The sequence below is a fragment of the Boleophthalmus pectinirostris genome, unplaced genomic scaffold (assembly GCF_026225935.1).
Source record: "Boleophthalmus pectinirostris isolate CB_2022bp ecotype Guang Dong unplaced genomic scaffold, ASM2622593v1 HiC_scaffold_18, whole genome shotgun sequence".
Classification (NCBI taxonomy): Eukaryota; Metazoa; Chordata; class Actinopteri; order Gobiiformes; family Gobiidae; genus Boleophthalmus; species Boleophthalmus pectinirostris.
Window position 1 is genome coordinate 24,573,988 of NW_026571133.1, and position 15,339 is coordinate 24,589,326.

The 15,339-nt window shown below is 38.3% G+C and overlaps 2 protein-coding genes across 2 annotated transcripts; both read left to right on the top strand.

Annotated features, from left to right (window-relative positions):
- The first annotated feature begins 4,053 nt into the window (after positions 1-4,053).
- On the top strand, positions 4,054-8,434 carry LOC110157531 (GRAM domain-containing protein 2B-like). The gene is made up of 14 exons (XM_020921877.2): positions 4,054-4,269; positions 4,487-4,612; positions 5,155-5,242; positions 5,325-5,394; positions 5,464-5,567; positions 5,657-5,752; positions 5,831-5,902; positions 6,002-6,055; positions 6,162-6,273; positions 6,514-6,630; positions 7,221-7,311; positions 7,427-7,525; positions 7,606-7,678; positions 8,116-8,434. Exons 1-14 carry the CDS (start codon positions 4,181-4,183, stop codon positions 8,152-8,154), a joined length of 1,230 nt encoding a protein of 409 aa, XP_020777536.1. The 5' UTR covers positions 4,054-4,180; the 3' UTR covers positions 8,155-8,434.
- Positions 8,435-9,077: 643 nt separating this feature from the next.
- Positions 9,078-14,954, top strand: LOC110157567 (TNF receptor-associated factor 2-like). Its single transcript, XM_055153615.1, has 11 exons — positions 9,078-9,276; positions 9,903-10,095; positions 10,170-10,248; positions 10,391-10,489; positions 10,568-10,729; positions 10,842-10,916; positions 11,001-11,075; positions 11,151-11,714; positions 11,786-11,963; positions 12,051-12,199; positions 12,272-14,954. The coding sequence occupies exons 2-11, from the start codon at positions 9,908-9,910 to the stop codon at positions 12,488-12,490; spliced, it is 1,788 nt and encodes a 595-aa protein (XP_055009590.1). The 5' UTR covers positions 9,078-9,276; positions 9,903-9,907; the 3' UTR covers positions 12,491-14,954.
- The last annotated feature ends 385 nt before the right edge of the window (positions 14,955-15,339 follow it).

A 15,339-nucleotide genomic window follows, 5' to 3' on the forward strand; every position in this document is an offset into this window, starting at 1 on the left:
CAAGATGGCTCCCCCGACAGTCACTCAAGTTACCCAGGCGACAGTGTGATTGACAGCAGTAATATGTCGTTTCCGAGCAACATGACACTCTGACACTCTTGGCAAAGTATGGATGACCCACACTGGTCACTCATGTCTCTTACTGGAGGAGGCTTACAGGGTCACAGCAGCCTAGCTCAGTAGTAACTGGAGATCATGGTACTTTTCATTAGTCTGGGCTTGGGTTATGTGGCACCTAACTCTGCAAATGTCATAGTGACACGGATGCATTTGGCTTTTAAGACAGTGTGCGTGAACGTAAAAGTAATGCACCTGGGATTGGATCATTTTAAGTGTCAAAAACTGTTATTTTGCTAGTGTCTTTGATTTTCTTTAATAACCTGTTAACAAATGTTTTATATTATCACAATTTGTATTTTAGACTATAAAATAATTCAGCCTTTTTCATGAAGATGACAAAATGTAAAATGGTATATATATTTTTCTAACATAAAAAAGTTTTTGCTGGTTTGCTTGAATAAGTCTGCCTTGTCACCTTGAGTGATTAATGATGACAGCGTGTACTGCTACTCCTTCATTACGTGACAGGCTTTTTACTTTCTTTTGACAAAATCTGCTGCAAAAGGAAAGGGAGGACCAGATTTATTGTGTATTTGTTTTCCTCATATATAGATATTTATATGCATTACACTTGTGCATGCCTTGATGCTGAATTGCCTGTGAGTCAGATCACACAATCATTCCCAGAAACTGCTTTCATTTGTCTCCCTTCCAACTTTATCACTTCATCGATCATCCTACCATGAGAGCTTTTCAAGTGGTCCAGAAATAAAGTGGACACAGATGTCCGCTCTGCTATACTGATGTTTCATAGACCCGTCTCTTAAATCCACCCACAGATAGAGGAATGATGGAAATACAGTTTTGTCACTTACTCCACAAAACCCCTGTCAAACCATAGCATACATATAATAATGATATACGGCTGTGTTCTAAATTACCCATATCTAACAATAAATCACAAAGGTATTTTTATTTCTAAAAGTAGAGCCACTCTAGCCGTTGAGGTGCAGCTCTGTGTGTTCTGGGGGAGTTCAACAGTGTACAAGAGGGCAAATGCAATTATGGTTTCTGTGCAAATGTGCATAGCCCCAGCTGCTTTTGATTTGCTTTAAGGGCTGCTAGCTCATTTGTCAGCTCTCATGCATCAGAGACCTGGTGCTTGATGGAAAAACGTGCTTTGGCATGGAGCAGTGGAGAGACTCAGGGCCTAGTGGGTGTTAGTGGTTTTAAGCCACACTTCGAGATGACACCATGCCGTCCGCAGCTGGATTCTCATCATTACACTCTCCTATTTTCTGCTGTATACATGGCATGTACAGTCTCTCAAATGCAAGCACATGTATAGTAAGAATAAAAAAGAGATGGCTGCCTGGAAAGAAGCAGACATGATTACTCAAATACAGTCATTAAGGAGGAAATGTTGTTTTTCAGCCTGTCAGGATGATTAATGAGTGAGCGCAACTCTACTCAAAAGCTGTTGTTTAGTCTTTGCAGCAGACCTGATCTCTGCCACTGACTCAGAACAGACAGGAAGTGTGTGTGTTTTACTTGGGGTTTGCATTTGAGGGGGAAAAAAAGACTAAAAAGACATCTGGGAAGTTAAAGCATAGAATGGTACTGAAAATAAATGTACATTCAAATAAATAATAAAAATAGAATAATTTTAGTGCCTGTTTTAATCTTCAGTTTAGTTGCATGAAACATGACATTTACAAGATCAATTTTTGTGAGTGTGAACACTGTCAACAAAATTAGCACTCATTGTAAAAACCTCTAGCTCAAGCTCTGCCAAAATCTTCAGAAAGTCCAGATGTTCTCCAAATAGGCTGATAAGGAATTGGCTTTCAACATATGTGTAGTGCCTGGACTCGTGATTTACTTGCTGTGAATGATGAAACAGTGTTCCCCTGCCTTAAAGCCTGACTGGCTTTTATCATTATGCAAGCAGCTGCCTCAAGTCTGCTTGACGTCACCTCAAGTGGATGGGACTGACAAGGAGATAACACTGCATGTGTTCTTTTCATATTTGAAGGCAGCGAACAGTAAATGTGAATAGCAACACAGAGGTTTATACATACTTAGTTAAGTTCACTTCTAAAACTATTTTATTCAAATTTTTGTCCAATGAAAAGTAAACATTGATGTGAAGTGTGGAGCTGGCCAGGAGGTGGAGAGTCAGACAGCACACATGACTGACAGAAAGTGTGAGGGAGTGGGACAGATGAGAGCCACAGGCGCTGGGAGTGGGAGCGATCAGGGTCAGCAGCACATTGGCTGTGCTCTGAGTGTGGCCCAGCAGCTGTATGCAGAGGGAGCCCTGGCCTCATGCTCTGCATGTCACAGGCCATGATTAATGACCTGCTCGACCTGCTCTTTAGCCCCCACCATCCCACACAAGTCATTCTCCACTGCTCATCTACCTAATGGACACACACAAGAATAGTAGATTCACACAAATATGCAGGCACCTCTGACATGAAAGGAATAGCTTGAATAACAGAGATGGCTTGAACTCATTGTAGTTTCAGGACAAAAGTGATGATTTTGTAGACGCTATGTGCACTTGTGAACAGTATTGTGCTGTGTGGAAGCAGAAAGGGTGCCCGTGCCTGTACTGGTTCCCAGCTTGTCAGGCAGCTGTCGAGGAGTGATTTATGACCACTAGACTCCAACCTGTCTTCACTGCCAGTTCAGTATTGTTACAACTGACAGCTAATGAGGCCAGACATGCTTTCAAGCAGAGCACTTAACAGGACTTCAATCTTCCCCATCACTAGTACTATTTTTGCACTGTGTCTCCCCCTCCTTTTCATGCATATATATGCACACAAACCCCATTTTTCAACCCCCCCCCCCCACAGACCCCCATCCCCTTCTCTGTCTTCCTGTACTAAAATGTCGACTACATAAAAATAAAGCTATAAATGCAAATACAGAACCAACAGTAGAATGCACAGGCTGTACATGAGGACTTATTAAAACACAACACACACAATTGAATGATAAGTTATCCAATAGCCACACCAGGAAAGTTCTGGTTTTCTCCCTCATCACTCATACTATCAATATTAATATTAATATTAATATTAACAGTAATATTAATAGTAATATTAATAGTAATATTAATATTAACTTATACTTACATATTGCTGGTTTGCACTTGCCTGGGATCCTGACTGATTCTGTCTGTATTTTATGCAGAAGAGTGGAGAGTTCTGTTGTCTCCTGGGTCTGGCTTCTCAACCCTTCATTCAACAGTCTCCTGCAGTCCTGCAGACAGAAAAAAAAAGAAATATTTTTTTTTAAAAGTACAATGCTTTAGTTTATAGCTCATGTTTTTTGCAAATATTCAACAAAAATAATGCACATATATCTCTTCTTTCTCATTTGGAAATACATGGTGATACTATCATGTCCTTTATACTGTAAGTTATTAGTGAGGGAAAACATGAAAACTTCCTATGGGTATGCGTCCATTTTTTTCCTTCTCTAATAAGACAAAAGTTAATGCCAAACAGGGCAAGAGAAATAAAATAATAATAAATGTAATACTCTGTTCTATTAGGCCTTATATTTTATTAAAATATAATGCTACTTGTTGTAAAAGTATACCAAATATTCAGAATACAGTAGTGTGACTGGCCAATGTAACGGAATCATGAAAGTATTATTACAAAATTAATTTTCTATCAGGAATTCTTCACGACACTCTTTTCAGTTAGCCTATCCCTCTGCCGCCCTCTACTGGAATTTACCATCACTTACAACAAACGTGCCATTATTTTAAATCCCATCACACCAACACGGACTACATCATGACATTGCCTGTACAAAGTTAGAGTCTTTCAACATTATGGTCTACATTAGGCTACATTATTACAGGCCTAAATTACCTACCTCTAGCCAACTCCCGCTGTGTCTCCTCCTCTCCACAGTTTTTCCACTTCTCCTCCCTCCCCTTTCCCGGCTCCTCCTCTGTTTCTTCGGTCATCGAGCGACCTGGCCAACTTTTTCCGTAGTTGGTTTTCCTTAAACTTCTCCATTTTATGTGGGGTAATAACAAAAGAGACACGCAAATGGGCACTGCAACACGTATAAAATGTGAAGCAAAGTACTAATGGCCGACCAACCGGACCGACCCGTGACCCCGTTATCTTGCCCGGAGCAACTTCCTTTCAAAGACTCCCGAGGGAACCGGCGGCCCACGTAGGTCTTCCATCGGAAAGGAGCACCGCTATGCTGTTAAAACAGAATAGACTTTGGTTTGTTATAGCCACAGAGATGGTCTCCTGGCGTAAGATGGATGCACAGAGTAGGCTACATGGCAAACAATTTATGATTTACGTAGTAAAGATACTAACTCTGGGACTGGTGTTTAGTTGTTTTTTTTTCCTTTACAACCTTCATGACCTACTGTCTGCAGGTGCGAGGTGGAGAATGGCGGTGAGAGGAGACCGCGGAGGAGAGGGCAATGTGAAACAAACCTCCAGATCCTGTTGGACATAGGTCCAGTATCTTCAGACAGCAAGAAAAAAAATCCTGTGATGAGGTAGATTATTATGCTTTATTCCTTTTTTGTCTTTATGTTATTTTTCTACATGTATAAATGAGCTGTTTTTTGTTGTTTACCAGATTTATTTATTTATTTTATTTTATTTTTATTATTTTTTTTGCAATTTAGTCAGCAAGTAAGTCACAGTATACACGCCCTATTTCTTTTTTCCCCCACACATAAAATCAATGTAAATGTAAAAAGTAGATAAAAAAAAAATTAAAATAAATAATAATAATGATAATAATAAGTAGGTTTACCTGATGAATATTATGCACCATTTTGCCCAGTATGCAGTACCTGCATATTCTGTGTTTACATATGCTTGTTGCTGTGCAAGCAGTGTTCAGTGCTTCATAATGGCTATATGTTTTTCATTTAGTCTGGCTTCTGAAATGGTTTATTATAACACATTTTACTGTCTTCTGTCTATTTTGCTGTGCACATAAAAATCTCTTTGTCTCCTCTCCTCATCTTACCTCCATGTGTTACAATGTTACTACTAAGTAACTTAGTAGCTTACTACCTTTTCCTTTTAGATCGAAACCAGTGGAGCCACATTTGCCCATGCTCAGTGCAGTGGACGATGAAATAAAGTTTGACAGAAAAAAATCTCAACCCAGCCAGGTAAATATACCAAGTGACCTCAGATATATCACAGATATATCACACAAAAAAAAATCAAAATTAAACAAATTTTTTCCTGCAGCTTTCAAAGACAAATGCACAGTACCATAAGTTATTTAAAGAAGTAAGCAAAGATGAACCACTCAGGCAAAGTAAGTGTTATTTATTAAAATGCATAGAGGAAAATGTTTTTGCCCATGTCTGTTGTGTTTTGGTCATAGGTTATACATGTGCTCTTCAAAGAGATATTTTATACCAAGGAAAAATGTTTGTCTCTGACAACTGGATCTGTTTTCACTCCAAAGTTTTTGGCAGAGATACTAAGGTTAGAAATATCTATTTGTTTCCATTTCAAAGTGCTTTATTACATTATTGTATGGAGTTAATTCACTATATATTTAAATCCATCACTAGATTGCTATCCCTGTTTTATCTGTCACATTTCTCAAGAAAACAAAGACCGCTCTACTAGTGCCCAATGCCCTTGTGATAGAAACTGCACATGAACAGGTAACAGGTCACAGGGACAAATCACAGCAGGTTAGCTTTCACGTGCCACAGTCACCAATATTGACTTTGTCTTTACAGCATGTCTTTGTGTCTTTCTTGTCACGTAACACAACATTTAAACTCCTGAAGTCCATATGCAACCATCTGGAGGTGAATGCCAACACTGTATTTGTCCTATAAGTTACATTTGTTTATTCTGTATTATTTGTTTTAACATGGTTTGTGTTCCACTTTTGTTCAACTCTGCAGGTGGACAAGGTGTGTTGCAGCCCAGTTATTTCCTGCCCCTCACCTCTTCCTCTGGTTAGTCTGGGGTTTATCCTATTCTTTAGATGTTTTCTTACAAAACATTCTCTTGTACGATCAAAGTATATTTATTATTGTGTGCATCCCTGTGTTTGTGTTGCAGGATTTTTCGGGAGACTTATCAGACTTGGATGGAGTTGTGCAGCAGCGGCGTCAGGAAATGATGGAGAGTAGCAGCTCTGGATCACAGACTCCGGACTCTGATAAAATGACTGGTGTGTTTTTAATCCTATTGTACAGATTAGAGCCATGCTACTATTGTGAATGTCAATATCACGTTTCACAGGTGCTGGAATAGTCACTATTGTTGATGGCTGGCTCTCGGCCACATGAATTGAAACCTGAGCCTGCCCTATTGTCATTGCAAAAAAGTGAAATAAATGATCAAACTAGAAACTTCCACATAGTTCTTGTTCATTAATTTATTTTCTTTCTCCAATTAAATGGCTTTTCAGAATTTCCTGTTCTTCAAGACTCTTTCTTAAGTGCAGTGAAGAGTGGTGACGTCTCAGTTCATGCAGATATTCACCTTCAATCTCAAAGCCAAAAACATGGAGCTACATTAAAAAACAGTAAGTGTGACAATACCTTTATAGCTAATGTTTTTGCAGTTATTCAACATGAAACAAAATTCTACCTATATACCCTAGTTATTATTGTTGTTTTAAAAAATTGGTGGTTAGACTAAACCAAAAATGTGTAGCAATTTTTATTGGTTTATTTTTAAGATTTATGTAAAGCTGCACTATGAAACTTCTCTGGTGGAGGGATTGCCACCTGTTTTTCTCCAGGGAGATGTTCTGGCTTTGCCTGAAATGCTCTACCGGAGTATAGCATTAAACTGGTCCACCTTCATGGAAAGCTGGTGACTCCACCTGGCCAAGTTAGACATCAGATCTGTGGGGATGCAAGCCTTCACACTGTATGCTTTTAATGCATTTTTAAGCAATAACATTTTAAAAGTATTATAGTTAAGTTCAATGTCATACTCTGGAACATTCTAGACAAGCATGATTTCCATGGAGAAAAGCAGGTGACAGATCCTCCACTGGAAGTTACATAGTGTAATAGTGTTTAAACTATGTAGTAATATTTTCTTCCACTCTCCAGTCCTTCAAATATTAAATTACTTTTTGTACATTGTTCTGCTTAATCATTGTAGGTTCTCCCAAGACAGGACGGCCCATGCCCCATAACTCGAAATTCTCTCAGCATGTGCCATTAAATGCCATTCTTTTCATGTATTTATTTTTGTGAGTACGTTTTGATTCTGTACAGTTTGAATCTGAACATATATTCCTGTAATGTAATGTTCCTGTAAGCTCTTTGTGTAAAGACTGATTACAATGGTCTCATGTTTCTTAACAGAGTAAGTGTCCTTGTCCTCTCATCCTGTTACATGGCATTTAAGATTGTGGCTCTTGAGCATCGCTTGAATTCCTTGTTGTCAGTGGGAGAGCGTATTCCGTAAGTTCATTGTACCAATTGTAATAATCACATGTTTTATTTTGTTTCATGGAATAATTTTAAGAATAATTCTTCTTAAGCCACAAACCACAGGATGACATGAGTGCTGAAATATATGGGGAGCTTTCTACAAATTTGTTCAAGTTAGAAAAGGTTTGTATTTCTGATTGTATATATATATCTATCCTTCTGTGTGTGTGTGTGTGTGTGTGTGTGTGTGTGTGTATGTCTTTATTTCTTTCCTTGTGTCGCAGGTGGTATTTTGCATAAAGAAATGATTTTCAAATTACTGGTGGGTGTGGTGAATTGATGAAGGGCAGGCAGCTTCCACATTGTTAATGACTTGTTAATGACTATATATATATATATATATATATATATATATATATATATATATATATATATATATATATATATATATATATATATATATATATATATATATATATATATATGATCCTTAGTTGTTATTGTATTAATCTAATTTATTTATTGTTAACTTTACTTTTATTGCGTTAGTGGTCAGTGAGGGTTGATATTGGTATGTACCTGTGCAGGTGTTGTCTCATGTTTTTTTTTTTTTTCCAAAGATTCAAAGAAACCTCCAGAAGCTGCTTGATGAAACATGACACTTCACTGTGTAGACTGCAGACTACTGTTTAAGATTTTTATTGTCTTTTTAGACATAATTAGGATGACAGCCTTTTAAACTACAGTCAGTTGTAAATGTGCAAGATAAGGATTTCCCGTCATTCCCTAAAAACTTGCTGGTCTCCAAAAGAGGTTTGTTGTGCGATTGTTTTAACATTGATATTCTAACATATGTGAACATTTTATAATGTACAGTTGAAAATCTGTTTCTAATGCTTAAAAGGTCAATATACAGTTTTTTGTTTTTTTTTACAACAACCGATAATGAATAAATTATATTTATATCCTGACATTTGTGTTTTGACTTTTTTTTATTATTGGTGCAAGTAGTTTAGTCTTTTATGCATTAATGCATTAGCATTGTTTAAAACCAGATTTCCTTTCCCAGTATTTTGAATTATGTGCTTGTGGAGCTATAAAGTGACCATGGTGAAAGCAAGGCAATGACACTTTCAGTAAAAAATGGATGACATCTCTGTTGCATCTTGTATCTTCATTTTGTTTGTGTCACAACATAAGCAAGTTGTAATTAATTCATTGGTTCTACTAATAGATTTTGTCCAAAAAGGCTAGTAAGCATCTCAAAGACATGCAGACCACATCATCAACAAAGCTAAAGCACCTTCCATTTCTAATTGTTCAAGCATTGAAGCTTTTTTCAAAAATTAAATCTCTAAATGCTCAGCCTATTATATACAGTCATATGCAAATACATAACATAAATCTTAAGATTAAGAAAATGAAATGATAAAGCTATTTTTATATTTTCCACAGAGGCTTGTTTTGTTTTGCCACAAAGCTCCGCCCACTCTTGAATTTTCGACCAATAGCAGGCTCGGCTCCACACCTTGTCTGCCTCTCAACCAGTGCTGAACCCATTGCATGACGTAAGAGCCAATCTGAAAGTGCAATGGCGATATTTGACAGTAACAGTCGACGCTTTGTGAAATCACACCTCTATTATGTGGCTAATGCTGAAGAAAATACATCACATCTGCTGCAAAACCAGAGTTAATACCTGCACCTTGCGCGAACGTCACTTCGGGTGGGAAAGTGGTTGTACAGCCTGTGCATATGATGACAGTTTAGACTAAACGCAGGTAAGTGCAAACTCCGCCAATTGCAATAGCATTTTCATACCTGTTTGTGTCCTGTACCTTAGTATTTTCATGCATCAGGGCTCTGTATGGAAAGGGGCGTGGCGGAGAGCTGGTTATCACTTGTGACTGCTGGGCACGGATAGCTTAGCAACAGCGGCGAAGAGAAGCAGGCAGCGCACAGACAATGAGCGTGTCATTTGTCAGCGTTTCTCTCAGTGGCCAGGCGCACTGTGCGCTGTCTGGACAGAGGGAGAGGCGGTTTGCGATTAGCTGTTGGTGCCAAATCAACTATAAGGAGGCATGAATGTGCCATGCAAGTGTAAACAAGGGGTATGGGCCTATTCAACTGTGGCCTAGGATGCTCTGAGCTGCATTTACCAAGATGCTAAGAGCAGAGATTGCACTGTTGCTAGAGACAGGACTGCATTGCTTCCAAGCGAGCATGTTTACACGAATAACTTGAATGTCTTGGGTCTGTTATAATTGTTTTCTAAAGAAATAACATAACATTATACATATGTCATACAAATGGACCCACAGTGTTTAAACCATGTGTAACGCTTCTGCAGAAGTTTGTTGAATGTAGAAGCAGAAATGCCTGTTGTCTAAGTGTCCCTCGTAAACAGACAGGATGGCCACACAAGAACCGTCCCCTCCCTCTTCCATGGAGAGCAATAAACCTGGGTTCCCCAAAAAAATACTGGGCAACAAACTGGAGGACAAGCATCTGTGCAACTGCTGCCACAACATCCTCAGACGACCTGTTCAGGCCCAGTGTGGACACCGCTTCTGTTCCTATTGCTTCAGCAGGACAGTCAGGTGGGGGAGCGAAACATTTCCCACTGTAATTTTTCAACTACCCTGAATAAACTGATCTATTATTATGTTTATAGCAATGGGCCACAGAAATGCAATGCATGTATCAAAGAAGATATATTTGAAGAGTCTACATCAATTCTGAAACAAGGATGTGTGAGTATCATGTATGTGAATAAAATAAACCACATACAAAATGACTTATGACCACCTTGATGCTGTTTGTGTCGTGAATTTAAAATTGCAAATGTATATGGTCATTAATACTGTATACTTTATGCCATCTTCTGTTTTTTAGGCTTTTCCAGACAATGCTGTTCGGAGAGAAGTTGAAAGCCTATCCGCAGTTTGTGTCAATGACAACTGTACTTGGAAAGGCAGTATCAAAGAATATGAAGTAACAACTTGATTCAACTGATTTGCTCCTGTTCAGTGTGCTTGTATTGACAATAGATGATCTGAAATCTTTTTCCAGCTGACCCATGAAGGAAAGTGTGAGTACATGGTCATCCCCTGCCCCTCATGTAAAGAACGAATACGCTTCAATGAACAAGAGCGGCATAATGAACGTGAATGCCCAGAGAGGACACTCAACTGCAAGTACTGCAAGGAACCATTTCACTTTAAAAATATCAAGGTTAGAAATTATTTATTTGAATTTTCTTGAGGGCTTTCTACTCCAGGCCACTAATATTCACTAGAGTAGCTTTCACTCTGACATTACTGAAACACACTTCTTATTATCATAGGCCCATGATGAGATCTGTCCCAAGTATCCAATGATCTGTGAAGGCTGTGCCAAAAAGAAAATACCTAGAGAAAAGGTATATGTAATTTATTTCTACAGTTAAGAACTTCTTTTTATCCCTGATCGTTTTCAAAGTAATGAGAGCTCTTGTTTTTTCTAGTATGTGGACCATATTAAGTTTTGCAGCAAATTCCGAACTCCCTGTCGATTTCATGTGGTGGGATGTGATATGTCTGTAAGTTGTGAAGTTGCTTTTCTCAATAATTGTGATGACCAGAATGCTTTAACAAATGTCTTTGTTGTTCTTCAGGTAGAGAAAGAAAAGATCCATGACCATGAGCGTGCCTATGCCTATGAGCATCTCAATCTCCTTCTTCACTACATCATGGGTATGAAAGTCAGCATGGAGGGCTTACAGCCTCAGGGTCTGGAGGTAGCTGGGCACAAATTGGTGGAGCTCCAGCAGTCCCTGAAGGAGCTTGAGGCCAGAGTGTCCCAACTTAGTATCACCACTGTTCCTCCCGTGCAGGGAGCGACTGCCTCCTCCTCATTGTCCACCTCTGGCCCCTCTGGACCAGCTGCCTCTGCCCCTCTACCCCCTCCCCCAACTCTGGCTCCTACACTATCTGTGTCCACATCCTTTACCCCCTTGCCCAGCTCAGTCGGGGCAGCCCTGGAGCTCCAGCTCCACAATGAGAAGACCAAAGTGGCCGAACTGGGACGGAGATGCACTGAACTGGAAGTCAAGTCTGGTACTTTTGAAAATGTGGTCTGCGTTCTGAACCGAGAGGTTGAGAGATTTGCAACTACACTGGAAGCTAGCAATCGACAACATAAATTAGACCAAGATAAAATTGAAGCTCTCAGTAATAAGGTACATTTTAAGCTGATCTAAAATGCACAGTTCAAAATAATATAAAATACATTTTACTCTAATCAATACAGGTGCGACAGCTAGAGCGAACTGTGGGACTCAAGGATCTGACTGTGGCTGAGATGGAGGGCAGATTACGAGAGATGTCTGCCACTACGTTTGATGGTGTGTTTATCTGGAGAATTTCTGATTTTGCAAAAAAGAGACAAGATGCAATTGCTGGACGAGCCCCCGCCATGTTCTCACCAGGTAATCCTAACATTTAGAAGTTGTAAAATTTGTACAAATGTATAACATAATGCATGCAGTTTAACTTGTTTTTTAACTTTTTCCAAGCTTTTTACACAAGTAAGTATGGCTATAAGATGTGTCTGCGGATTTATCTGAATGGAGATGGAACAGGACGTGGCAGCCACTTGTCCCTGTTCTTTGTTGTGATGAGGGGACTGAGCGATGCTCTGCTCAAATGGCCTTTCAATCAGAAGGTACAAAATTGTAACATGTGGTTTGCATTGTACAAGAATCAACTTACATCTTTGTTTTTATTGGACCGCCAGGTGACACTGATGCTGCTGGATCAGAGCAACAGAGAGCACATTATAGATGCTTTTCGGCCTGATGTCACTTCTTCTTCCTTCCAGAGGCCCGTGAGTGAAATGAACATTGCCAGTGGATGTCCACTCTTCTGTCCTCTCTCCAAACTTGATGCCAAGAACTCGTATATTCGTGACGACACTATCTTCATCAAGGCAATCGTAGACCTAACAGGCCTCTAGGTGAAGCTTCATTGTGCCGCCTGCACTTGAGCAGCTCTCTAACCAGTAATGCTTTATTTTGGTTCAATCATAAACCAGTATTAAGGTTACAAACATACTTGCTAGTGTGTGTTGCAACTTGTTCCATTCTGATGGTTTTACATAGAGACATTTTAAAATGACTGTCATTGCTGTACATCTCTGGTGTAAAGTAGAGATGTCTCTTATCACCATCAGCTGCACTAGATTCTATAAAATCTGTATCAGCATCAGCCATGACAAAAGGTCAGTTGGTCAGTCTCTAGTGCAAAGTTTGTCTTGTCTTTTGGCATTGATGGTGCATCCATTAGGTGTAACATGTCACATTTTTTGGCACAAAAGCAAGTTCTGTGGCAATGAGGAGTATAGCTGTAAATCAGTGTAAAGGAACGTGTGCAGTTTGAGTAGATATTGTTCTGGATTGTAGTTTATACTAATGCCAACTTGTTGTAGAGTGTGGCTTTAAAAATTAGCTTTATTTTCAAATTGTGTATATGTCATGTATTTTTTAGTTCCCTTGTTGGAATTTGCATACACAAACGTGGAGTTATGTTTTAAGAAGAATTGGCATTTTTGCAGAAAATGCATGATGCTTGTACTTTATGAATGAAATATTTTTTTTTGCGTTGAGTCATCTTTATGAAGGTTCCTTTATGGTTGACTTGTGAATTAGCCATCTGTGATGGTGGACATTGCCTGCATATCTTTCAACCCAGGCTTTTACATGTAAAGTTAGTGTTGAGTATTTGTTTCCATTTAGGGGTTGGTGGTTCTGATTGGTGGTTTGGTACATCTGTGGAAGATAACAGTGGAGTTACCAAGGAGTCAGGGCAGCTTGCCAGCCAAGCCTGAGGCATTCAAGCTTCATGTGTTTTTGTCTCTGACAAACATGCATAGCTTACGTTTTCCTGGGATATGCTCACTAGCTCACATCTCAAACACATATGTGTGCCCCACCAGACTGAGATTACTACAGATTCCACAAAGTGAAGGAATAGTTTCATCTTTATTTTCAGTCCATACTGTAAAAGCTTAAACATGAAGTGTCTCAGTCACAAGAGAAAACTTGTGTGAAGGTATAATATGTGTCAATTAAATTATACATGAAGTATGTTTGTTGAGGTTGAAATGGTTACATAGTTTTTAAATACTTTAGATTGTAAGTTATTAATGTTAAGGAAAGGCCATTGTTGGTGTTTTAAATCACAGACATATGTGAAACTATAAAGTGTTTTTGCTTAACTACTGCTCTAAGTGTTTTCACACCAAAATAATCAAATGGATAGAATTTTGCTTTTTATATCTTGTTACAATATATATATATTTTTTAAATTCCTGCCATTTCTCTATTTGCCCACCAGAGATCGCTGTTGTTCTGCAGCCTGCATGCTGATGTACAGTTCTTACTGGCCTGTTTGAAAACCAGTCTCGACCTGTATTGAACTCTCTCTGTGCATGGGAGGCTTCAATTCACAATTCACTAGAGTTTCACATTGGTTTACCTTGTGAGCCAGGTGTGAAAGCATTTACATCTATTTCTTTGAATAAAAATACATAATTATAGAATAGTTATTGTGTTATATCTGGCTGGGTAACTGTTATACAGTTTGCCAGCCTATATTTATAGAAACCTATAATAATGTATCTCTCATATAATAATGTCCAAACAATCTATATATCAATGTTAATATACACAAAATGTTATAATAAGCATAGTATTACTAAATACCTTATTAATCTATATCTATATACCAGTGTTTTGTTTGTCAAGATGGTTGGAACAGGCCAGCACAACACTTTTACAAAGCAAGTTTGTGTAAATGCGGAATGAGTGCAATATGTTATTAGTATTATAACAGTTTTGATGACCAGTTTGTTTTTTTTCTCAACATTATTGTGCATAAACAGAAAATGTGCTGCATTTGTGCATTAATATAACTACCATCAGAAACAAAATATTTCCAAGCTAAGAACTTTTGCAATTTGGAAATGTGATGATTTTTTTGTTTTGTTTTGTTTATTGTAATACAGGGTTTATGTTAACGAACAGCAAGTTGCTGTTTTTTCAAAAAAATAGAACTTCTGTGTAACAATTGAGCTTAGTATTCTGTGTGATTGAACTTTGTAATGTTATGTGCCAAATATCTTTATATAATATTTTAGACCGTGTGCATGTCCTTCTGTGTTGCACTGAGTTGCTGCTACTGTAAGCTCTGAGGGGGAAATTGGGGGGCTTTTAAATGGAGACCAAGGTTTTTGAATGTATATTATTAACATTTTTACTAAAGCTCTGTTGTGTTGTGTCGATAACTTGAATAACAGTTTATTTGTGCACTTTCAGTTGTGTGTACAAACAGGGTATTTTGAGTAATCATTTTGGATGACCATGTACCTTGAAATTAGAGCCATATATTCTTATGTTGATATTTGATGTATTATAAAGTACATGCAGTGCGAGTAATAAATGTAATATTGAACGTTGTATTTGGCCATTTCTGATCAATAGAGGACACTTGTTATTTCTCATTCTAACATGTATGTTGGAAGTAAGTCCATTTCTGAAAGTGTCTTTTTTTTAATGTGTAAATGCTTCTAGGATTATTGCTGGGTTTAGTTTGAACTGAGAGTGATGTTAGTCAGACATTTTAGGAAAAATAGGCTGAAACACAAAGTTAAACTATTATGTAGTCAAGTTGTCAATATGTCTGAAGATATGGCTTTTCAGGCCACACTGAAGTAGGCTTATTGCAGATACTTTAAATTCACAGTCTTTATATTTTTTTCTTTGTTTCAACTTACAAGGAAACGTGTTGACAGGGGGAATCAGGTTG

Bases quoted from the DNA above. Each gene is read 5' to 3' on its own strand.
- LOC110157567 (XM_055153615.1), top strand. From the start codon at position 9,908: ATGGCCACACAAGAACCGTCCCCTCCCTCTTCCATGGAGAGCAATAAA. The intron at 10,490-10,567 runs GTAACAACTTGA...ATCTTTTTCCAG, and splicing joins GCAGTATCAAAGAATATGAA to CTGACCCATGAAGGAAAGTG. The intron at 12,200-12,271 runs GTACAAAATTGT...TTGGACCGCCAG, and splicing joins AATGGCCTTTCAATCAGAAG to GTGACACTGATGCTGCTGGA.
- LOC110157531 (XM_020921877.2), top strand. From the start codon at position 4,181: ATGGCCGACCAACCGGACCGACCCGTGACCCCGTTATCTTGCCCGGAG. The intron at 5,395-5,463 runs GTAAGTGTTATT...TTTTGGTCATAG, and splicing joins AGATGAACCACTCAGGCAAA to GTTATACATGTGCTCTTCAA. The intron at 5,903-6,001 runs GTGAATGCCAAC...TCAACTCTGCAG, and splicing joins CCATATGCAACCATCTGGAG to GTGGACAAGGTGTGTTGCAG.